Below are 24118 nucleotides of genomic sequence, written 5' to 3'. Positions count from 1 at the left end.
TCGCTCCGCCTCCCCGGGACGGAGGCATTACTTTGGGTGCATTAGGGGCTAACCCCATTGCCGGCGGCGCCCCGGGAAGCTGTCGGGGCCTCCGAGGCCAGCGCGCGGTAGGGCAGGAGCCCGGAGCGGGAGCAGCTGGAAAGGCCGCGCTGCTGCACCGAAACCGAAACCACGGCGGCGACCCCGCCAAGGGGGGTGCGAAGGCGTCGCCGCGGTGTGATCCGGGGGGCTGACGGTTCCGAGGTGAGGTGGCTCGGTGTCGGTGTAGCGCTCCGTCCCATCCCGCACCGCTTGGAGGGGCTCACGGGGAAGGGGAAGCGCCGGGCGGGGGAGCGGTGCGGACGAGAGGAGGCGGCAGCAGGAAGCCGCCGGGAGGAGAAAGGCGATATGGCAAATCGGCCAACGAGGAACTAGGCCAGAGCAGATGTGCTTTAGGGCTTCCCGGCTCCTCGGGGAGTAGGCGCCTCTGGCTGCGGCCAGGCCGCGCGGGGCCGAGCGGGAGCGCCCGTCTCCGACAGCTGCGGCCCGGTGTGGCGCCGCAGCCAGACAGCCCTTCCCGATTGCCGTACGGAATCGCTTCTGTGACCAGAACCGACTGGAGCAGCTTTGCGCCGGTACTGGCTACTGCACAGATCCCATCCTTTCCTCTTCCCACGCTGCCTCTGCTCCTGTGGAAACTTCTGTTGCAAAACACCTTTGTTTCCCTTGAACTGGCTTCTCCTCCCCTTCCCGTGGAATCCTTTCTGTTAACTGCTGGCGGCCTGACACAGGTATTTTCTTTGCTATTTCCAAGAGAAAAAAGGGGGAAAAAAACCCTTCCTTAGTGAAAAGATGCATCCGGTGAAAAATCTGAGCAGAAGGGAAAGGTTTAGATGGAGTGGGTTATGACATTTACAGCAACAGATCTGAGATACCCTGTTTTGAATCATCATTGACACAGGCAATATTTTTGTTATCACCTGTAGCAGCCCTTCTGCTTGTCTCCTGTTGGTCCTTTGGGTATACCAGCTTTGGCTTCTGTTCTTTATTCCTTTCCATTACTGACTGATAACTCAGTGGCCACGAATTTTGCTACTTGTAAAGGTGCTAATTTTCTCCAATTAAAGTTTATAGCACCTCTTAAGAACTTAGGTGCTGGGAGCATCATTAGACTACAAAGGCTCCATGTTTTTTCATATTACTGTGCTAATGTGCTCAGCCCTCCTTAACCATGCAGGTCACATCATTACAGATTTGTAACTGCATCAGATCAGTTACAAATCGTTAGAACTGAGCAAAGCACTTTTGAACAGTGATTAGGAATATGACATGATGAGCTAATGTCCAGGTTATGATCCTTGTGAATTTATATGCCCTTTAGGCATTAAAGGAGAGGACATAACCATGGTGTTAAAAAGAAAAATGCCACAAAGCCACTTAGAGCTGCACTGTCCTCTTCTAGAGAACACCAGCCATAATGGTGGACTGAAATTCCTCTCTTCTACCAACTGGTATTAAAAATTAAAAATTCATAATTTTCTGTACTATCCTCTTCTAGAGAACACCAGCCATAATGGTGGGCTGAAATTCCTCTCTTCTACCAACTGGTATTAAAAATTAAAAATTCATAATTTTCTGTACTATCCTCTTCTAGAGAACACCAGCCATAATGGTGGACTGAAATTCCTCTCTTCTACCAACTGGTATTAAAAATTTTCATAACACATGTTGGTACTTGGTATATATGAACCCAACTGAATACAAATGTTCAGAATAGTATACAGAAAAAACTGCTTTATAATGAATCAAGTACACAGATGACAGCTACTTTCCAGAACATAAATTAACCACTAAAGTACGCATAGCTTCTGTAAGGGTTGGCTGAATTAAGCTACAAAATTTCTGTTCTCTTAACCACAGATACTTAATTCATGAATTGGTGTGTCCTAAGTACATATAAATTACCCTGTATTTCAATAAGAAGCAGTAAGGTTGGAGTGAACCTGAGCCTTTGAGGTTCTATCCTTGGTTTTTTATAATTTGATATTTCAAGCTCTTCAAAGCCTAGCTAGACATTGTTTTCCTGTGATATTCATTCTACAAAAACAAAGCAAAACTCTGGGTTTGAAATAAGTCATTAGATCAGACAGCTTCTATTCAGAGTACCTCATTACTTAATAAGAGCACAAAAAAAAGCAGTGGCATCTTACCATGCCCAAAGGGGAAGGTTCCCTCCCATCCAATAAGAAAATTCCCTCTTCTTAAATGTTACCCAGCTCACTTCAACAGACACCTTAAGATTTTAGAAGTTACTACTTCCTTTGAATTTCCAAGACTTTTGGTCATAGTGACTACATGTGGCTTGCTAGGAAGGAACAGGTAATTAACATTGTAAATAAGAACAAAGTTCTGCATCTGTTGCAGTTTTGGGCAGAGATATTTTTTACCAGGTTATATGGTATCAAATGCCAGTCCCAAGCTATCAGTGGTATTAATGCAACTTCGGAGATTCGCCGTTCAAAAATGCACATCTACTTTGCATTCACAAGAAAAGCACGTGCAAGTCTTACAACTACTACCTAGCTGCATAATTGCTGTTAGCATGGAAAAATTAACATACATAAGTGACTTCAAACTTATTCTTGGAAGGGAGACCCAGATAAAGAAGCAAGATATTAGTTTATGCCATGTTTGACTCTGATGACTGAATTTAGGCTCTTGTATATGTGACATCCACCCCATCTGCACAAAAGTCAGTATGACCACACCAACAAATCCAGAGAACCATCACCAGAAACTTCCAGGGAGATGAAAGCTCAGCTATGAAAGCAGCAATGGGCACGGCTATGAGTTATTTGTTGCCTGCTATTTGATTGGCTGTAAAGGAAAAACAAAAACAAAAAACAAACCAAAACAAAACCCCAAAAACAAACAAACAAAAATCTTCACCAAAAAAAACCCCTACCACAACAAACAAAATAAGAACAATTTCCTCTAATCATTATTAGGCATAGTAAGACTTACCTTCTTACTAAATGAATGCAGCCATATCCTAAGGCCTGTGCTCATAATGCAGGCTAGCACTGCAGCAAAACAAAGCCTGCATCATTTTGAAGTCCATAAAGCCAAAGCAGAAAACTCTGAAGAGAGGAAGTATCCTCCCTGCATTAGCTCTGGGTGTAGGGAGGTTGTTCCCTATCTGTGCTACAGCAGCCCGTAGAGTCTCTGTATGTACTTTGAAAAGAAAGCTCTTGCTCTATCTCTTCTACAGGCACAATTCATAATTTTTTAAAAATTTAATTTATTCTTCCCTGTTTTGGTTTGTCGGTATTGAACTGATCAGACCATTTCCAGCTTAGCATTGAAATGTCTGTCTTCCTCAGGTACCTACTTTCCACACACACTAAGTCCTCAGATCCCAGACTTCCCAAAGAGGGTGTGGTCATGAGGCAGTCAAAATTAGGCTGCAGCTGGTATTCACAACAACATTAAGCAATCTTTTCAATTAGAGATTGGATGATACAAGTGCACAATAGTTTACAGGAATTGGCAGTCGTTTGTTGGTCTGGAAAAAACTTGGGAGTCCCTTTGCTACACAATTTAGAGCTCTTAGTTACCCAAAGAAGCCAATGTACTGTTGCTGGTAGTGGCACTTAGAGGTGGTGCCTTTCTCCCAGCTCCATCTATCTGTGCTGTAGTTACCCAAGATGAGTGGAAAATGAACAGCCCTGCCAGTCTCTTGCACTTTGTCTTTTCTCAGCAAACTCTTTCTTTACCTGATGTAAGGTGCTTAAGTTAAAAACTTAGTGAGGGGGGGAAAGGCAGAGCTTGTTGCCTTGCACCAGTGCTAGCAAAGCAGCTTGCTGGCATGTGCTGAAGGCAGGGGCTGTCTAGACTGGGAAGCATTAGGCAAGAGAGTACTGCAGCCTTATCAAATGATTAAAATTATTCTGGCATCCACTTGTGCTTACTTACCTATTACTTATCTGTTACTTACCCATTTCATAGGATCCCCCAAACTCTTTTTTTGTCTTGATGCACTTAGGAGTTACTACAAGCCTTCATAACTTCTTTGTTCCTCTTCTTTTTAATGGGCAGAGGAGAAGTTGCCATACATATTCTTTCCTAGCACTTGTCACCTTGAGATCATGTGCAAATAAGTTTCCCTCAGAAGCTGAGTCCTTCATTTCACCCTCCATTCAGTTGCTTGGTTTAAGCTTTAAGCAAATCCTTTAAACCTAGGTTTGCAAAGATGCCTAAAAGGTAGCTTAGGGTTATGTAGGAATCTGGGCACCTGAGAGCCCATGTTCAGGCAATTCAGAAAACAAGACACCTATCAGAATCATTAGGCACTACCTGCCTTTGGGACCGTGGCTTTTTTTTTTGGTTTTTGTGGGGTTTGGATTTTGCACATATGGAGTGTAGGGACTGATCTATTGTATATTGAATAGATAAAAACTATTTATCAGCAGCACTTTGAAATCTTCAGGTGAAGAAATGATTCTACAACAACTGAATATAACAGTAGTGGGTTGACAGGATAAATCTTTAGGTCTGATTCTGTGAGAACTGCAGCATTTTTGGTTTCTAACTGAGCATTCATAAGGGTCATGAGAGTTTATGTTTCTGTCCCACTCCTTCAATGTACACTTATTTAGTGGAACAGCTGAATGCTTTCAATGACACTTCATTTTCCCTCCTTTATACTGCAGGTCCAGGAGCACGAGGGTGCTTGATTTTGTTTTAATTGCTAAGCCACAAAGACTGCAGCCATGTCTCTGGAAGATATCCACATGAACACCAAGGATTTGCTTGAGAAAAAGCATCTAGATGCTGGAGGATTTGGAACAATTTCTTTATGCTTGCACAAAAAATATGGATTTGTAGTATTAAAAAAAGTGTATACAGGACCACAGCGCACTGAGTAAGTTCCAGATCTCAGTTCTGATTTTCAGTTGGTCTAGGTCCTCTAAATTCAGTTAAGACAAACCTAAATGGAGTGTAATAATTTCAGGTCTTTGGCTTCTGGAAATACTTTATGTGGGGAAAAGAAAATAATACTAACAGCTGTCCTGCAAATTTTCTCTTTTTTTTCCCCCTCTTGTTAAGAATCAGGAGGACTCCTGCACACTTAAGGAAATGCAGAAACTCAGTGGCCACATGATATTTTCAAACTTGCAGATATGTTTTCAATGAAATTATCCAACTGTAGATGTCCACTAGGAACTAAATGCACATAAATTATCAGCAGGACTCCAGCCTCATATGTATTAATACCACAAATGTAAACCTGTCTCCCTTGAGAAAGAGCAGAGTGAGCCAAGCCCACTGATTTCATTCAAAGATTGAATGTCTATTTCAGTGTATTCAGGTCACATTGCAGCTCTACTCCCTCACAGCCATAACAATCCTAAAACTCTCCCATGAGTCATCCACTAGAGAGAGACAAAATTTCATGTTTTTTCTCCTTTGGGTTGTGATAAATAAATTAACTGAATTTTTATTTTGCTGGTAGGAAGCAAATTAAGAGATTCTAGTAGTTTGCAGCCTGCAATGACAGTTTGGGATGACCACAGTTAGAATGGACTAGACTGTCAAGTGTATTTTTGGGTTTGTGTTTTTATTTTTTCATTACACAGGTTCATAATTCTCTTATTTCTTAAAATATGGAATGGTAAGTCTTTAGCAAATTTTTTAAACTGAGCCTAATGCAAACAAAACAACTGGTTTCTTCCCTAGTAATACAGGGGAACACAGATGGAGAAAGCAGTTTCCTTTTAAGTCAGAGAGTAGGAAAGCATTAGCAAGCAGTATAGTTTCAATATTTTCTTACATCCTTCCTGTTCCTAGAACAGGAACAATAATAAAAATACCATCTTTTCTATTCATTATATAATGGATATTATCCTTTTTTAAGACCCTTAGTGAGCTCCCAGCTATGTACCTATGATTATTGATGGATTGTACTGAGGCCAAGGTAATTGTTAAACCAGTAATTGTTAGCAAATGCTGTCATCATTTAGTAGGTGTCATCATTAGTATGTGTGTGGCTCCCTTGTAAGAAATCCATTTTGAACATGAAGCCCTTTGGAAACAAGACCTCTGTAAGTTACCTGTACAAGAAGTAGTGGAGTGGATCTTGATCCTTCTTGTTCCAAGGCTCTTTCAGCTCTGCCCAGTTCTCACCCCAGTTAAAAGATTTGGACATCCACAGCTACCTACAAGAAGAATGCTTTTGCAGTTTCTGAAAAGCAGGCCTTGAAATCAGACTGAACAGACAGTCTCTGTTTTAGGCATTTGAGCAGAGTCTTAGAGAATATAACCTGGCATGAACAAATCTGTATCAATTAAAAACAGCTGAAGTATGGTTAATCTTTCAGGGGTTCTAGGGTTGTTGACATTTTTGGCCATGGTTTTCAGCCTGAATCAGTGTGATTTTCATCACTTTGTTCTTTCTGGGCTGGCACCTAAATTGAGTGTAATTTCTGTTTTACAGGTACAATGTTTCCCTTCTTGAAGAGGGCAGGATTATGCGCAGACTGCAGCATGACCGTGTGGTAAAGCTGCTCGGTGTCATTTTGGAAGATGGAAACTACTCACTTGTGATGGAGTATGTGGACCGGGGAAACATGATGAAAGTGCTACAAAATGTGAGCAGTCAATTACTTCTTCCCTTAGGGTTGGTGAGCTGTCTGAAAGGGACAGGATGTTACTGCTATAGTCAGAGAACAGTCTTGAATTTCTTCTTCTTTTTGTATTAAAAATCCAGTGGCAGCACTGCTTTCTCTAGAGACAGCAGGCGGTGGCTTTCCTGTGCATCACAGAGGAGCAGATCAATTACAGATTAAAAAGTTCTAGAAGGGCTGTAGAGATAAGTGAAGAGTTTGCTAAATATGTAGCAAATATTTTTAAATATGGAGTGACTCTAGAATTATTTTAATGCCAAAATTTCAATCCAAGAAGGACCTTAGAGCCATAGAATATCACTAGTTGGAAGGGACCTTGATAGATCATCAAGTCCAACTTGCACAGGACAACCCCAAAAATCACAACCACCCTCTGGGTGAGGAATCTTCCCCTAATATCCAGCCTAAACCTTGCCTAATCCAGCTTTGTACCATTCCTGTTTCTGACCACCAGAGAGAAGAGATCTGTGCCGATCCCTCCCCTTCCCATCATGAGGAAGCTGTAGACCATGATGGGGTATTCCCTCAGTCTCCTCCAGGCTGAACAGACCAAGTGGCCTCTGCCCTTCCTCATATGGCTTCCCCCCAGATTTTTCACCATCTTTGTGCCTTCCTTTGGAGGCTCTCTAATGGCTTTACATCTTTCTTAAGTTGTGGCCAAAACTGCACATAGTATTGAAGGTCAAGCCATACCAGTGTGGAGTAGAGTGCGACAATCACCTCCCTCATTGAAAAACTGGAGATGCAGGTTTTTCTTACCATAGCTTAAGCAGAGGTACCCTTGGGACTGAGGAATTTTTTTAAAGACTGAGTTTTAAGTTGATTGTTGTAGTTGCATTTTTTAACAGATGGCACTTCTTGTTCTTTCTTTTAGCTCTCACTACCTTTGTCAGTGAAAGGGCGTTTCGTGCTGGAAATCACAGAAGGAATGCTTTATTTGCATGAGCAAGGCTTTGTACACAAAGACCTAAAACCAGAAAACATCCTTGTGGACAGAGACTTCCACATTAAGGTAATTGTTAAAATGTGAATGGAGAAGGTTGGTGATTTGGGTTGAAGAACCCATCATAGCCGTGCTGGTTAGAGTTCCTAATTTGGCGGAATTGGTAGATGAATGCCTCTGTAGTTTAGTGAGTTATCACTGAGAGAGTGTTCCCTGGATTGCTGAATTATGGTGGCCTATACAACCTCTGAGTGTGAGATTTGCACAGTATTCCACCAACTGTGGGAAAAAAAAAATCACTGAGGGCATTAAAAAAATAATGTAAATAACAAGCTGTAAATAACATAACAATTACATTAAAAAATGTTAATACGGAGTTTGAAACAAAATAGAATGTTTTATGGATGGTGTCTTTTGTCCTTTATTGCTGTAATTTCTCCTCCTGCCTTCACTTCCTTTTTTTATTCCTTTCTTTCTTTCTTCTGTTATCTTCTCCTCTTTTGTATCCCTCTTTTCCCTTAGTCACCATTTTAAAATGACATCCAGGAGCTACAAAAAAACCCCATCAGGACACTACTTCAAAGAATGGTTTATAAGCCTATTCCAAAGCCCTTCTATTAACTTCAGTGGGGTTTTGGATCAAGACACATAAATATAGAGGCTACTGCAGAATAAACCTGAGGGGAATTTGCAGCAGTCCTCATCAAATATCCTGTTTCTGGCCAAGGTGAGTTGTTGAAATAATGACCCCATTACAGTTTGAAACTATAGATTAAATTTCTGTGAAGAGAACTCTGTCATTTTCTATTTCTCACACATAAATTAGTAAGTAGTTCTTCCACAAGGTTAATATAGTAGCAAGTGTAGTATGAGCAGGCTGCAATAAGAATTATAAATTAATTTCCTTTCCAAAAATAAAAACTCATCATGATCCGCTTTAAATGTAAATTGTATGGGGAGTTTGGTTTCATCTCTCTTATATAGACAGGACCCAACTAGGCTATCATCACATTTCATGACAAACTGACCTGGAACACAGGATCAAATTCAGAATCAGATAAGACTTCCTTAAGTAACTTGATCAAAAATATAATTTAAGGCAGCTGTTGTATTATCTATCTGCTTGAATGTGTCTAACATTGTCAATCATTAGAAAGGGAAATAGCGGTTCTAGGAAATTGTAAGTGTAGAAAGATTTGTCATATCCTTCTCTATCACTACACATGAACCTGGACTCCTACTTCCTCAGCAGAATTGTTGCCCAGATTTTCCACTGAATACACAACCTCTAAACATAGCCCAGGGCTGCAGAAACTCAAGAGGAACAATAAGCTAGTTAGAGGCAATAAGTGAGTTAGAAGTGAGGCAAGGTGTCATCTTGATTTTATCTGAAGTAATTGAGTTACTGAACTCTGTTTGACAGCTGCCTGTGGCCAAGAGAGACATGCCCATTTTCTTTCAGCTTTCTTCTCCTGTTGACCTCCTGTTCCCTTGTGTTAGCACTGGTGCTAATGAGAACAGCCTGTCTTGATTTAGGAAGCCAAAGCAGCAGATTACCATTTACCTTGTTGGCAGTGCTATCCTTCTGTTGGGGAGCACTTGGTTCAGCAGGCTGCTTGACTGCCTTGCACCAGGTCTTCCCAGGTAGGTGTCAGTCCTGGAACAAGAGGAGCAGAGGAAGCACATAATAGGAAATGGGAGAGAAGGGAAGGATTACTTTCTTCATCACCAGCCATTAATCTAGTTGCAAAACTGCACCCTAAAGTTTCAATAATATCACACTGTCAACACACAGTACCCAGGTATCTCTGCTTTAATCTATTCCATGCTATTCTTTTCCACGTCTCTTTGTCATACATATCCCATCATTTTAGATTCTCTTCTTTCCCTCTTCTGAGGGAAGATCTAAGGTGGTTGAGTTAAATGGAATCTGAATGGAAGGGCAGTGAGAGAGGAGGCATATCTGCCTGTCTCATAGATTGATTCTAGGTTTGAATCTTAGATTCTTCTCCTATGAATCTTCTGTTCTCCTGTGAGCACTGCAAGCAGAGTTCAAATAAGTTTGCTAATGTGAGTGAAACCAAATTTCTTCTATCCTCACATTGTGCAAATGTTCTACACTTACACAATATGAGGATAGAAGAAATAAAAGTTCAGCCTTATGGCTCCCAATTGGCAGTGATGCTTTATTTAGAACAAAAACCAAACCAACCAACCAAAGGAAAACAAGAAGAAAATCAAATAGTTTGTTTCCTTTTTAAGTTGTATTTTTTTCACTATTTAGTTTTTAGATAAGTTATTAGATTTGTATTAAGACTTGATAAATTTGACACTGAATGCAATGCTTGTTTATCTCCTCTTCATTACAGCTCTGATGTGTCCCATTTTTCAGATTGCAGATCTCGGTGTTGCCTCCTTTAAGAGCTGGAGCAGGCTGACCCAAGAAGAAACTGTCCGACAGAAGCAAATGAAGAGCACGTACCAGAACAATGCTGGGACTCTTTTCTATATGGCCCCAGAGCATTTACGCTGTGTTAATGCTAAACCAGTGGAGAAATCAGACGTTTACAGCTTTGGCATTGTGATCTGGGCAATTTTTGCTAACAAAGAGCCATACGAAAGTACGTTATTTCCCAAACGATGCTATCAGAAAAATAAGTTACAAATATTAAGCATTTAATGTTATAAAATTAAGATTAGTAGATTGCATCAGCCATGGCCTAGAATAGCACTGGTTTGGCACCTCATGGCCAGTCAGAGGAATTAGTTGCATCATTCCTGACTTCTCAGCATGGACAAGAACATCTGAATGAAATGCAGCCATAAGCTGAATCTACTCACATCTACATGGTGTGGGTACAAACCAGACTTGGTGGCAGAAATTAAGCAAACCTCAGGTGGGCCGGATGGAAATTTTGATGGACACTATTTCCTGAGATGGACTAGTTACACGTGGAAATGAGAATGATCTCACAATCAGTTACTGATTCTCAGCTGTGTGGTGCTGATTTCTCAATGTGTACCAATGGGCTTATGTAGAACAATAGGAGCCAGCTGTGGAATTCCAGAGTAACACGTTTATAATTTAGAATGGATTTTTGCTATTTAAATGGCTAAATGTTGCCTGCGTGGCCATCTTTGTGTTCATATCTAGTGCAGAGCTGATGCACCTGAAAAGCAGGTTCTAGAGAGGTACCTCTGTCACCCTTACTCACACTGTGCATGTCATACATATAAAAGTAAATCCATTGATCTTAAAATAAATCTCTAATCCTTGGAAGTCAGGGCAGTGGATTCAAATTCACTAATGTAAAAGATTTTTAACTGTAACCTGGACCTCTTTGAAATCCTGTTTTACATACCCACAAACAGACAGGGAGCTATTTCATTGTTTCTTTTACCTATGGAAAGGTAGCAAAACCCATGAGCAGAACCTGATAGGAAATTTTATTTTTCAGATGGTATAAATGAAACTCAGATTTGCTTTGGCATTATGAATGGAAACAGACCAGACATAAAGGAGATCACTGATAAATGTCCAGTGCAAGTTATTGACTTAATGAAGCAATGCTGGGATGAAGATTCAGAGAAACGTCCGACCTTTGCAGGTAAGGCATTACTTTAGGACTTGTATTTGTTTGTGTCCATTGATAGCTTATAATGCAGCAAAACATTTCAAGAGTATTTTTCTCTTGAAATAAGATGGGGTGTTTTTTGAAAACTGAAATAGCCATGCACATAATCTTCTCTTTGGTCATAGTACAAAGTATGCTCTTTGTACTATGACAAAAAATGGGATCTGATCCAGCATTTGCAGGTTTGAAAAATCCTAGTAAGTGAATGGAGCTGATTAAGGCACTTTATCCTTGATAATTTCTTTTCAGCATAGTATAACCTTATTGCTGAAACTTACATAAAAACTAACATCAAGGGATATAGTATATCTTGACCACGACTGAGAAAATACCCTATTCAAAATACTCCAGATTCAAAAGCTTCCTAGTTATCCTTCCATAAGCAACGTGACTGACTTTGATAGCTAATCATCCTTTCATATGGTCAGATGGCAAAACACTTCCAGTCAGTAGAAGTCTTGGCTGAATGGTCTGGGAAGGAGGCTAAGAGCAAATAAGTAAAAATTCTGTATCTCATTGTCTCTCCTTTCTGCCTCAATACATAGTGCCAAAAAAACCCCAAACAAACCAAAAAACCAAAAACACCTCAACAACCCAGAAAACCCCAAAACAACAAAAAGAGGGAAAAAAAAACCCCCAACCCACAAAAAAGACCCCAACAAATAACAGGAAACTGAGGTTTGTATTTAGACTGGGGCACCAACAACTTCATATACAGGCATGTATTTAAATGCTCAGAGGAAATGTGTATCTCATGAGGAACCCACCTACTATCTCCATATTAAACATATATAATCTAGTGCTAATAGATTAAGTTTATGCTTATGTTGGATCTTAGCTTCTGATTTCCCCATATGCAAGCCAAGGAAAGATTCTCTCAGCCACTGATCATAGACAGATTTCACCATAAAAAACAATACAACAACAACAAATCCATAGAAGTCATCCTGTTCTTGTTACTTTTTGAGACTAAATGTACCATGTGAACAAATTATAAATGTATGTATACCTTTCTTGTTTCTGACATCGTCAAAGTCTTCATTCCTTTTCCATCAAGATTGTTAACAGTACAATTCACTTTTAATTTCCTTTGAAAACCATTTTCACTTAATTCTTTTATTTTTGCAGAAATCAGTGAAAGATACACGCCATTTTACTATGAGGAGCTAGGAAAAAATATTGAAGAAGATCTGAAGAATTTAAAAGTGAGTAGCTTTCTAAGCATTTTAAAGTTCCCCACATTCCTTCTTCCCAACCCCAGTTATGGCCAGATTCTGCCACTTCAACACTGATCATGCTTGATTGATACAATTTCCTGCTGTGATAAAATAGCTGGATTTGTGAATGAGGGCAGAGCAATGCATGGCATTTATCTCAACCTTCAGAAGGTTTTCAGCACTCTCTCCCAAACTACGCTTGTATCCAAGTTCAGAGGCTGCTGTCTGGATGAGCAGATGAAAACAGGTTGGATGGTGAGTCCCAGAGCAGTTGATGAGTCCTACTTCACCTGCAGGCCAAAAGCAGCTGCAGGAGTGCAGGGGGCTGGGACCTGACCTGGTTTACTCCTCTGTCAGTGACCTGACAGAAACAATGAACACACATAAGGTGTGCACCAAACTAGAAGGGCTAATCAAGACAGTCACAAGGACAAGGCTGATAGCTGCAGGCTGGAGGAATGTGGTGACAGAAACCTTGTGAAATTCAGAAGGCACAGGAGGAATGCTGGGATTAAATAACCCCTGGCTTCAGTGCCACCCAGGGGCTGCCCAGCCAGGGAGCAGCACTGCCAAGAAGCAGCTCAGGGTGGTGGAGAGCAGCGACCTGGGCACCAGCCACAGCCTGCCTGGCACCAGCAGTGTCACAGGCAGCAGGTCTGCTCAGACCTTGTTAGTCCTTGTAGGAGATGGGAATGCAGCCCAGACATGCAATGGCTTTGGAGGACAAAGAAATAGCAGCCTGCCCCTGTGTGTGAGGAGTCTGAGAAGAGAGAGCCGAGCTCTTCACAGCAGCACATTGTGTGAGGACTAGAGAAAAAAGACAAATACAGAAACAATAGAGACTCAAACTTGGATGTAAGAGTGAAATTAAAAAAACCCAAAACGTTTCCCTCTGAGGAGAGCAGAGCAGTGGCACAAGTTACCTACAGAGGTTGTCCAGTCATCATCATTGGAGGTTTTTAAACCTGACTGCACAAAGCTCTGAGCTACCAACTCCAGTCCCGTAAGTGACCCTGCTTTGAGCAGGAGGTGGGCTCAAGGTCTATTTCCACCTGAGGGGCACACTGATTCTATGATGATATTTTGCAAAAGCTCCTCATATATCCACTAAGTCTCACTCACAAAATGTTATTCATATAAATTAAAAAGTGGCAGAATCTAATTTAAAGTAACTTCATAAATTCTTGGTAATTTTTGCCCTGTCTTCAGGCAGTGTCTCATGAGTCTCAGCCTGCTTGAGACCAGGAAGGTATTCCACAGTAATATTAACAGGTAAAAGTTAAAATCAGATCGTTTTCCTGTGTCCAAGTTGGTTTGTCTTACTTTTCTGGCTGTAAGTTTTAAAATTATGATTAAAATAATAATTTCCTGACTGAAAATAAGAGAATCATAACTTCTTGAAAAATGGGCTGATAATGGAACCTTTTTATCACGGATATTATGAGTTTCATCACTTGACTGTATAGACTTCACTCACAGACAATACAGAGAGTATTCTTATCTGAGAAAAAAACAAAACAAAACAAACTTCCTTGTGAAACCATTCTTTCACTTTTTTTTAAATGCTTCCTTATCACCAAGTCTTCAATTGTGGAAATAAAAATTACTCATTTCATGTGATGTTTATGAAGCACCAGTAACTGTTCAAAAAAGCAAGAGAGTTTTGCAAAGTGAAACTGATAAAGCAGATCTCTTGGACTGATTTGATCAAACTCCCAATATGAACTATATATATATATATGTCTAATTTATGACAGCAACCCCAAATCAGCACCATGGCAAATTTTACTACATGCATTAGCTCTCTGCAGATGCACCTCTCGTATCATAGGGACAAAATGACTATTTAGGAAATGGGCTGTGAGTTTATTACTTTCTCAGGAAGGAAAGCATCCATTACAATCAAGGCAAAGATTGTGAAAAGTGGATCCTGGGCAAGTCATTATGTGAATTACAAGTTCAGCTTCAGTAGCAACCTGGCTTAGAGAGTTTGGGCATAGCCTTTCTGCTGCCTGCCCAGCAATCATGGAAGCCTCCTAACTAAAAGGATCACAGAATCACAGAATGGTTGAGGATGAAAGCAACCAGAAGTCATTTGGTTTAACCCCTCTGTTCAAACAATTCCATTACTGAAGTAAAATCTAAGGACCTATGGTCCTGTGGTAATGTGTGTTGGAATGCTACCTTTTGCTTTTGGAGGGAAGTGTATTTTTTGGGAAGAGATAGGTAGGAATTGTTGATTTTTAATCTGAGAAAATACTTATTTGGTTTAATTAAAAAATACTAACATAAACTCTGCTTTTGGAAATTATTTTATGAGTAAGCAGCACTTGGGGAAGTTGAGAAATAATTTTTGCAGGTTAATAAAAAACTACTTCCAGCAAAGCCAGAATAATGGGAACATCAAAAGAGTAGATTTTGCCTTCACTCTAGTTAAGTGAGGATGAGGGTTATAGAAAGGAAATTGCACTGCTTCTTTCTGAAAATTTACTCTGAACCCCTAATTTCTAATAATCTTCATAAAAGTCAATGTGCCTAAACCTGAATGTTAATGATTTCTCACCTCTTCTTCCCTGTTGATGAATGAGCTTATTAAATATAGATCCACAGATCAGGATGCATGTTTACTACCTTTACCTCAGCAGCATCCCCTCACTGAGATTGCTTGCCAAAAGTCTGGCAATTAAATACAAGTCAGACAATCCAGAGCCACTCTGGATTAAGGTCACATTCATGTAGGCAAAGATGTTGTTTGGTCAAGTCAGAGTATTATATACTGCTGTTATACTGCAGTCCTCTTTCCCTTCATTGAAGAAAAGATTTTGCCCACCTGTAGCAAAGCAATGGGTATTTCCTGTCAGGCTGTGCTCTCTGAAAGAGATGGGATCTTTTCCCAGAGACTGATAGAGTCTATTCATCCAGGTCACTTCACAGTGAAGCTGTACTGTTTCATATTCTACAGGTACTCCCTTTCTTTAAGCCTTTGCCTATAATTTGATCATTTGTTCTCATGTGCAGAAAATACAGCCTGAATCAAATGAACTGCTGCATAGCATGGAATCCCTTCAAATAGATGCTGCACCAGCAGATAGCAGCAATGGTCAAGTAGGTAAGTCACCAGCACATAATTACTCTGTCTATTTGCCAAAGATAAAGTTGTGTACAAAGCAAGTAACTTTACCATTAAGGGTTATGAAGAGACTCAATTATTCAGCACCTCAAAGAATTGTAATCACTGAGATGATGTTATTTGCTCCCAGAAGTTACACTTACAATTTCTATCTCCTTTTACGCTCTTATGCTTTCCTCTTCCATGCCAAAAATCTTGTTCAACATTCAGCTTTACAGTGGTCACTTTGTTAATTACTTTTCATACTTGATCTTTCTTCTCATCTTTTAGTCATGCCAACTGCTTGGTTTGTAGGCTTTCATTTCATTAAGACCTTTCTTTTTCCCCCTCCATCCTTTCTTATGAATGCTTTGAATATGACCATAATTGTAAATTATTCCTTTGTTTAGGACTTTGCTCTCTAAGGAATCTGAGGAACGCTGGTAGACAGGTTTTTTTCTCTTTTCTGTCATACTTTCATCAAATCTTGGATGAGCTCCATTTTATAGAGCTGGCTCTCTAATATGTGATAATATATCTAATATGATAAAGTTAGAGTTTTGTAGTAGTGTATCTGGAATTCTCTTACCAAAGTTTCTTAATGTCAAGGGACACAGGATCTTATTTGCAACACTGATTTACAAGAAATAATAAAACAATCCAGTAAAAATAAAATTCTGCTGAGTTATCACGATTAAATTAGTAATGTTAAACTGTAACATGCAACTAATAAATCTTCCCCAAAGCCAGGTCTCCCACAACTGTTCCTCAGTAGAACTGATGGACTCAGGGCAGCCCCACTGCTCTATTTTTAAGTGAGTGTAGTTACATTTCCTGTGCAGAAAGAATCATGTATGACTGCTGCAGTTTGCAGATGCTCTCAAGTTTTAAGTCCAAAGACTTTGTTGTGAATCTCCACTGCAGAAAGATGCTATCTTGCCAGCCTGTCAGTCAAAGGCAGGGGTTTCTCTCTAGTCAGTGGGCATCACTCAGACAGTGGCACTGAAGGCATCCCACAGGATCTGTCCATACATCTATCTCAAGCTTGCCCTGGAGAGCAGATGCCACATAGTTTATGCTAATACTGAATTGCTAAGAGCTGTCACTTTGGATGGGGTTATTTCTGTATTAACCATTCCTCCCACTTCCTCTCTAGCAGTGATAGCAAAACAAGCAGAGAAGTCCTACTGAAGGTGCTCTAATATGCAGCCACGCAAAGGAACCAGTTTTGGTCCTGCCTAATACGGGCTGAAATAATGTAATTTGGGGGGGACCCCAGTTCAGTAGCATTATCTGAGCTAAATAGAAGCACATACGTACACTTCATTCCAGTTTTACAGTGCTCTGTAAGTGTCCCTTGCTTCAAGCAGTGTATGATATTTTCTAGAAAAGTGTGAAGCTTTCAGAACTTTAAGAAAGCATCTGTAGTCCTACCCTTAAAAAAATAATTACAAGTAGCAACAAACATATTTTTATGTTTCTTATTTAGTCTCAGAATGCTACAGCATCATACAGATTATACTCCATCTAGCTCAGTTCTGAAGTAGAGCTTCCTTTGATACTGAGAATTAGGTTGAAAGGTATAGATGACACAGACTATTTTATGTGGTAGACATTACTTGTAAAAATGTATTCTTTGGAAGAGTATTCATATCATGACATACCCAGACAGAACATTTTACATAATCATTTTAAATAAGATTTTAATGACAAATTATATGTGCTGTATGAAATTACACCTGTTATTACAGTGACATTATTTTGCATCCTGTTACACCTTAGTTTTGAACTGATCAAACTCCAGTTAATGCCAGAGGAGACACACCAGTAAAGCAGATCCTACAAATGCCTCCAGGAATGTTTGTTTCAGTGGTTGAAAACTTGATATAAATACAAGTAGAGTACACAGTGAATTCTCACACTACTCGAGCTAGTGAGATTTTAACACTGATAGCTTAAGCAAACCTGTACTTCCTAGATAAAAATCTGTTCTATTTGTCAGTAAAGCTATGTTTTATTTTATAGAATGTCTTACGCTGGAAGTAATGTTTTATTGAAACCTTTTAGATATACAATAATAATAAAGTGGGTTAATAGATCATTGCAACAAGTTCAATACTTGCATTTGAATGTTTTCAAACATTTAATGTGCTTTCCTTTCAGATCAGCCTAATTCTCTGCACAGCTCCCAGGGTCCCATGACCAGCGAGGTTAACGAAGCCCTGTTTGCTGCCTCCCCTGAGAACCAGCCTGTTGAGAGCTGTGAGACCTCATTTGTACCTCCTGATAATCTGGAAAGAAAACTTGAGCATGAATACAACTACCACGCCTTTGGGAGCCGGATGGATAAAGCAGTTCCACCTGTGCTGTACAGCCCTGAAATGATAGAGGAGGAGAGGAGGAGGAGAGTTTCCTGCGATCCGTTTGCAAAGCCATCCCCTACTTCTCAACTGAGTGAACTGTATCCAAGAGCTGAAAAAATAGGATCAAACACTAATCCATATTTCTGGCCACTGGCAGCTGCAACAACACCAAAACAGAATGTAGATGTTTATTATGGGCCCAGTCCCAACAGTCTTTCAACAGAAAACCTGGTGGATCCCTATGGATTGTGTTCAGCCAGTAACTTTAGCCTAAGTAAACATCCTGTGCCAGAATCTGGACAAAACCTGACGTCACCGGCCAATGTAAACTGGTATTCAAAGAATTCAGACACAGATACAGGTGAGATTCCTCCTTCTGCAACACTTATGTTTCTGAAAACACACTTTTCCTCTATTTAGTGAAGTGGTCAAGAGAGTTTTGTAGCTCAGGGAACAACCTGCTTATTGCAGGCTGATGTGTAATATAGAAAGGGTGAATTCTTTTCATTAAGTTATTTTTGTTGACTCAAAGTTAAAACACTGCAGCTTTGACTTCATTATGCTGCTTTCACTGATGTCAGGCTGCCAATTGCAAACAAACCATTTCTAAAGCATCAGTGTAACAAAAGAGTATGAGACCCAACAGCTGACTCAACAGCCAAGGAAGAGCAGACAGCAAGTACTGCTAAAGCAGCTCCCAAAAACCAGGAGCTGCTACCAGTCATTCTGGGAAAGCTGAGGAGAACTTTGACTCTCAAAACTGTAACATTCATACCATAGGTTCTACTCATGAAGAAACACTTGTAGCATTTCAAAAAATAGATGGCTATTTTTTAGCTTGGCTTGCAGCAAGGTGAGAGATCCTGAACCTAGGGAGCCAGCAAGGAGCTGAGGTTTGGAACTGGTTTCTCCAGAGAGCTCTGCCTGGTGCTGAGGGAGAGCTGCTGTTGGTGTTTGCTGGTAAGCCATGGAGTAGAAAGGTATGGAGACAAAGAAGGAAGAGAATGTTGGGCATTAACAAAGCATATAAATAAGTGGTAACTGGAGACCTACAAGATAAAACTTTGAGGAACTAGAGACAGCATGAGATGCCTGCTCCTACTCTTGAGTATTTTTAGCATGGTGTTATTTTCCAGGTCATCTCACAAGAAAATGCCTAGCTTTTTACAAGCAGAATGCCACAAAAGTGTTTTTCTGTTGAATTATTAATGCAGAGGCTGTGATTAGTTGTTTATGTGAATTTATTTACTGACATGAATCCGAGGGCTGTCATGTCAGAAGGCATGCATTAGAATTTCCAACATCACTAATAAAGGAAAACCTTCTGTTTGAAAGAAATAAAGAAAACATTTATTATAGGAAGACTGTGTGAAATAGTGTAGCAGATACCAGACTGAGGTGCACAAGAGCTGCATTTCAGTTCCTCACTGACTGGTTGAGTGACTCTAACCCATATGCTCTTGCTGCCCCAGTATGAGTTGCAGCGCCCATCTGTGAGCATCCAAAAACTCACACTTGGGAGCTTGGAATTTGCCAGTTTGAATACCTCATACATGCAGCTCAGTCTGTGACTTCAGTGTGCTCTGATCCCACACTGCCAGGTATTCCTACACCCACATGGAATCCCATTGTCCTCTCTGAGATCCAAGGATGTTTAAGGCTATTAGTAACTCAGCAAAACCTCATAAGATCAGTGCTTAAACTAGAGTTATTCAAGGAGACACAATCCTGCTAATTAAAAAGCTTCTCATTTCTGTATTTAAGAGCACTGTATACTCACATTGTCACAAATATGGCAGCCATTGTTAAGTATATCTACTTTTCTATTTACATAATGCTTTTGGCATTTCTTTGAGGTTTTTTCTTTCTACAGGTTACAGGGATTCCACTTCTTTCCCAAGGGGAACATTTGCATACTATCCTAGTGTATCCAGAGTAAGCTCAGGTAAGTGCAGTGGCCTTCATCTGCCCTGGTAGCCAACAGGCTGTGCATTGCATCCTGACCAGTAAAACAAAAGACTTCAGGAACTTGAAATAATTTCTGTTATTGCTTAATACCTCTAACTGTAGCTGAAGTTTTCAGTATCAATAGGTAAAACTTAGTCCTGTCTCTGTCAGGACCTAAACACACCATTAAATGTGTATTTGATAAATCATGGACAACATATTCTTTAATGCAAGAACTTTAAAAATATGAGAGCAGTGCAAGATCTCCTGTACACCTAACCTAGTCACTTCCTTAGATTAAACTTCAAGTTGCTGTCACTCTGCCCAGCTCTGGAACCATACACACATTTGGAACACTTTGTCCTATCTTAGTTTGCATTTTAGTACAAATTTCTAGCTACAGGCTTCATGCTGATCAGTCTTCATTGGGGCACAGGTCTCTATAGGTCTACTGGCTTGAACCCCTCAAGTCATGTAATATCCTTCAGGAGTTATTTATATATGCTCCTTTAAAGTTGTGTTGCTTGGGGCACTCTGAATTCTTTCATTAACCCTTTCAAAGGCTTGTCCAGTTTCTAATGGTCTACACTACAAAGAAAAATTGAAAGAGGAGGTTTCTGTCTTCTTGATTCTGCCCCCTTTAAATGATGACCCAAACCTGAGAAGCTGCAAAGGCTTGGGAAAGGAGATTTATAAGTGTAGTAATTTTTCCTGTTAATACTGTAATATTGACAAAGTATGTGTATATATTTTCATATGTTATGCTAAATTCATTTTGTTGCCAGATAAGAACATAGCAAACATGAGATTTCTTTCTATTTTTAACTACAAATATGATGTGTTTCCTGAGTCCTCTGGCTCTTAAAAAAAAAAAAATTACAGGAATCATAATGTTATGAGTAGAAGTAATAATGTTATGAGACATGATAAAATTAATTCCTTTTTTTCAACCTCATCTAATAATGCATACATATGATCTTTCTGCCCTGCAGTCCCAGGCTAGCATATATTAAGTATTCTTAATCAGATTTTCATACATAACTATAGATGCTCACACTTCACATTGCAACTGAGTGTGTAGCAAGGATGTAACCATGATTCCAGGTGATTAAATACAGAGCTTGGTGTATCATTTTAAGTGTCTGTACTTCAATTTTAGACCCAGGTTATGAGATTCACCAGTTAAGCTAGAGTTAGAATGTTTAGTGGAGAATTATCCAAGCAGAGTTCAGACAACACTGTCAAGAGAACAGAAAACTGCCCTCTCCTAAACTGAATAGTGACTTAGCTTCATGCTGCATGTGGAAATCAGACAACAGTAAACCAAAGATCAAATTATGTGTTGTACTAATCATATTTTATGAGCAACGTGAAACTACATTTGCTGTCGTCTCACAGAACTCAGAAGTCATAACTGTAAACTTGCACTTACATCTATGAAAAATAAAGCTGAGAGGCAGAGGTGAGCCTTTAAAATGTAAGCAAAAAGAGCATTTGAGTCAAGGCTGACCTCCTGAAGCTGTTAGGCAGCAGAAAACAAGACTGCTACGATGCATTCCCAAGGCACAGAGAACATTATTTACAGTCTAGTAACTATCAGCTTGGTTGTGGCACTCTGTCATAAAATAGACTGGGCTTTCACTAAAGTACACTTCTGTATCACTGCACAGTGAAAATACACTCACAGCACAGTTGCCAGTAAATAATTATTTCTACATCAAGTGCAATGAATATCACTCCCCTTATTAGTGGAACTTTTTCCTCTTTATGTTACTTCTTGACATTTGAACCTTATGCTGTTGTTTGTAAATTTGTGTTAACGTTCCCTATACAGATGATTCAGTCAAGTACAACATAACTAACAGCTCTGGAATTCAAATTGGATCCTACAATCACATGAAAATTGAAGATCAGAATCCGCATTTCAGCACTTGTTCTGTTGCTATGGAAGATATTTATTCTCATTATGAAGCAGTGGGTGTATTTGGTAAGAGAAATACCTCCCTAGTTTTCATGTATTCACCTCATAATTACCTGAGAATCATTTGGTTTGGAATGTATAAAACACACACAGGCAGAAGCAAGGCTAGGGTTGGAGATCCTCACCTGACTTATAGTTTAAATCATAGAATATCCCGAGGTGGAATGGACTCATGCAGATCACAGAATCCAGTGCCTGACATGATACATGGAAAACTAAAAGTTAAACCATGTAAGCAAGAGCCACAACAACTTCATTCAGATAGAAGTTGGACAAATTTGAAGTGTAATTTATTTTCATTGGTCAATGCTGAATTAAACTATCTCAGTGTATTCCTAAGTAACATTTATGTGTCAGAATATAAAACATATACAACTCTTTAGGAATTCTAGAAAAGGCTTTTTCAATCTTGCAGGTTTAAGTGACAGCCTATGATAGCTTCAGATCAAAGAGCAAATCCAGCAACTGACCTGTGAATACACATGTTCTGTCTGGACATTTCTTGCCTGCCATCATTAGGTTATGCTGCCTTCATGAAATCCACTTCTGATTGCATCACTAAGATTCTGTCTGTAGATATTACCAATAAGTATTTGGGGAGGACAGGAGAGAGGGAGTGAAAGGAACAGAAGAACTGTTGAAAGATGCAATTTTGTTACACTCATCTTCTTTTTGCAGACAATACTACTGTCCTGACAGAAAAGCATCTGAATCTAGTGCGGGAAAAGCTGGCTAAGCAGTGGAAGCACTGTGCTCGGAAACTGGGCTTCAGTGATCCCGAGATTGACGAAATCGATCATGACTACGAACGAGATGGACTAAAGGAAAAAGTTTACCAAATGCTGCTCAAGTGGGTGATGAGGGAAGGTGCCAAAGGTGCTACAGTTGGAAAACTGGCCAAGGCCCTCTTTGGCTGCCAAAGACTGGATCTGCTTAGTAGTTTGATGCAAATCCAAGAAGAGTAAGTTTACTGAGAACAGACTTTCCAGAGCTCTCCTTTTGCACACTTTCGGAACCTATTTTTTTACCAACCAGTTAATACCTCCAATAAATCAAAAAATGCACATCACATTATTTTGGTCTTCCAAAGGATAAAAAAAAAGCATCTTCCTTTCAAATAGAACGATTGTCCAAAGATGATAACAACAAAATACAAGACAAGTATCAATTCAAGGAGAATGCATTACTCAAAATTTCTACATTCTGAAACATGTTGGTAGTCTCATTCAGTTCTGAAGATTGACCTATTGGTTGAAAAACTTGTATAGAAACTAAAATCAACCCTTACATTTTGCTAAAAGTGCCAATATTTATCATGCCAATATTTGACTGGTTGACGTCAATAATATTTTTCAAATCTTTTTATAATTTTAATTAAATATAGATGTATAGAATTATGCACAACACCAGCATAAATAAAAGCAAAACCTATTTCTGGCTTTAAAACTCTGTAATTGATATTTTATAGTTATAATGTTGCGTTATATTTTTACATTGTTTGGTAGAAAAGATTTTACAGGGTAAGAGTCTCATCAGCTTTATGAAATAATGAAAAAATACGTTAAATCAGTATGCAATCCGTATTAAAATCTCAAGAATACAAGAGCTTTGAGAAGTGAAAGGTGCCTTATTACCTCTTGACTGAAGACCCATTCTCCTATCTGCTCTGGAGACTCAGTGTCACTACATTCTGGATCTCTCAGGCTGCATTTATATCAGTTGGTTAAATGTGCCTGGAAATGTTACTGGATGCCAAGGGTAAACAGGCTACAGCCTGCTGGCCAGAGTAGCATGTTCTTTAAACCTCCAAAATGCTGTGCAAAGACTATTTCACAGCACTCAGGTTGTTTCTGGAGAACACTGGAACAGATCTGTAGTTTTCATGATGGTATCCCAGTGCCTGGAAATGTTCCTTGTCACTCTGACTTCCTAATATTGACGTAATCTCACTGTGCAGTATCTGTGAAAGAAGAATTACTGCAAGTTTTTTGTCTGAAGATTTATGCCAAATTCTTCTTATGAGGGACAACGCCTCCTGTTCCATCAGATTTACAGATATTTCAAGCAGATGTTTTGGAGCTGGTAATTTTTTAAGCTGTGCATAGAGCACTAGGTGTTCATCAGTGCTCATAACTATTCATTTTAATTGTCAAAAATAAAAAGCTAATAACTTAATGGAGTGCAGTTAGAATGGATTTCTGCTCCTTGATACATTGATACCCACCATTTCAGTGGAAGCAAAATGAAACTGTAATCAA

At 39.6% G+C, this 24118-nt stretch overlaps 1 protein-coding gene across 1 annotated transcript; it reads left to right on the top strand.

Moving 5' to 3' along the window:
- The first annotated feature begins 38 nt into the window (after nt 1-38).
- RIPK1 (receptor interacting serine/threonine kinase 1) lies at nt 39-24035 on the top strand. Its single transcript, XM_063161432.1, has 12 exons — nt 39-243; nt 4692-4903; nt 6476-6629; nt 7540-7677; nt 10001-10229; nt 11067-11216; nt 12372-12448; nt 15479-15569; nt 17733-18293; nt 19806-19877; nt 21714-21866; nt 22539-24035. Exons 2-12 carry the CDS (start codon nt 4752-4754, stop codon nt 22823-22825), a joined length of 2064 nt encoding a protein of 687 aa, XP_063017502.1. The 5' UTR covers nt 39-243; nt 4692-4751; the 3' UTR covers nt 22826-24035.
- Nucleotides 24036-24118: the final 83 nt, after the last annotated feature.

The sequence above is a fragment of the Melospiza melodia genome, chromosome 1, assembly GCF_035770615.1.
Source record: "Melospiza melodia melodia isolate bMelMel2 chromosome 1, bMelMel2.pri, whole genome shotgun sequence".
Taxonomy (NCBI): domain Eukaryota; kingdom Metazoa; phylum Chordata; class Aves; order Passeriformes; family Passerellidae; genus Melospiza; species Melospiza melodia.
Note: the sequence above shows the minus strand (reverse complement) of the source record. Positions and strands in the feature narration are given on the sequence as shown.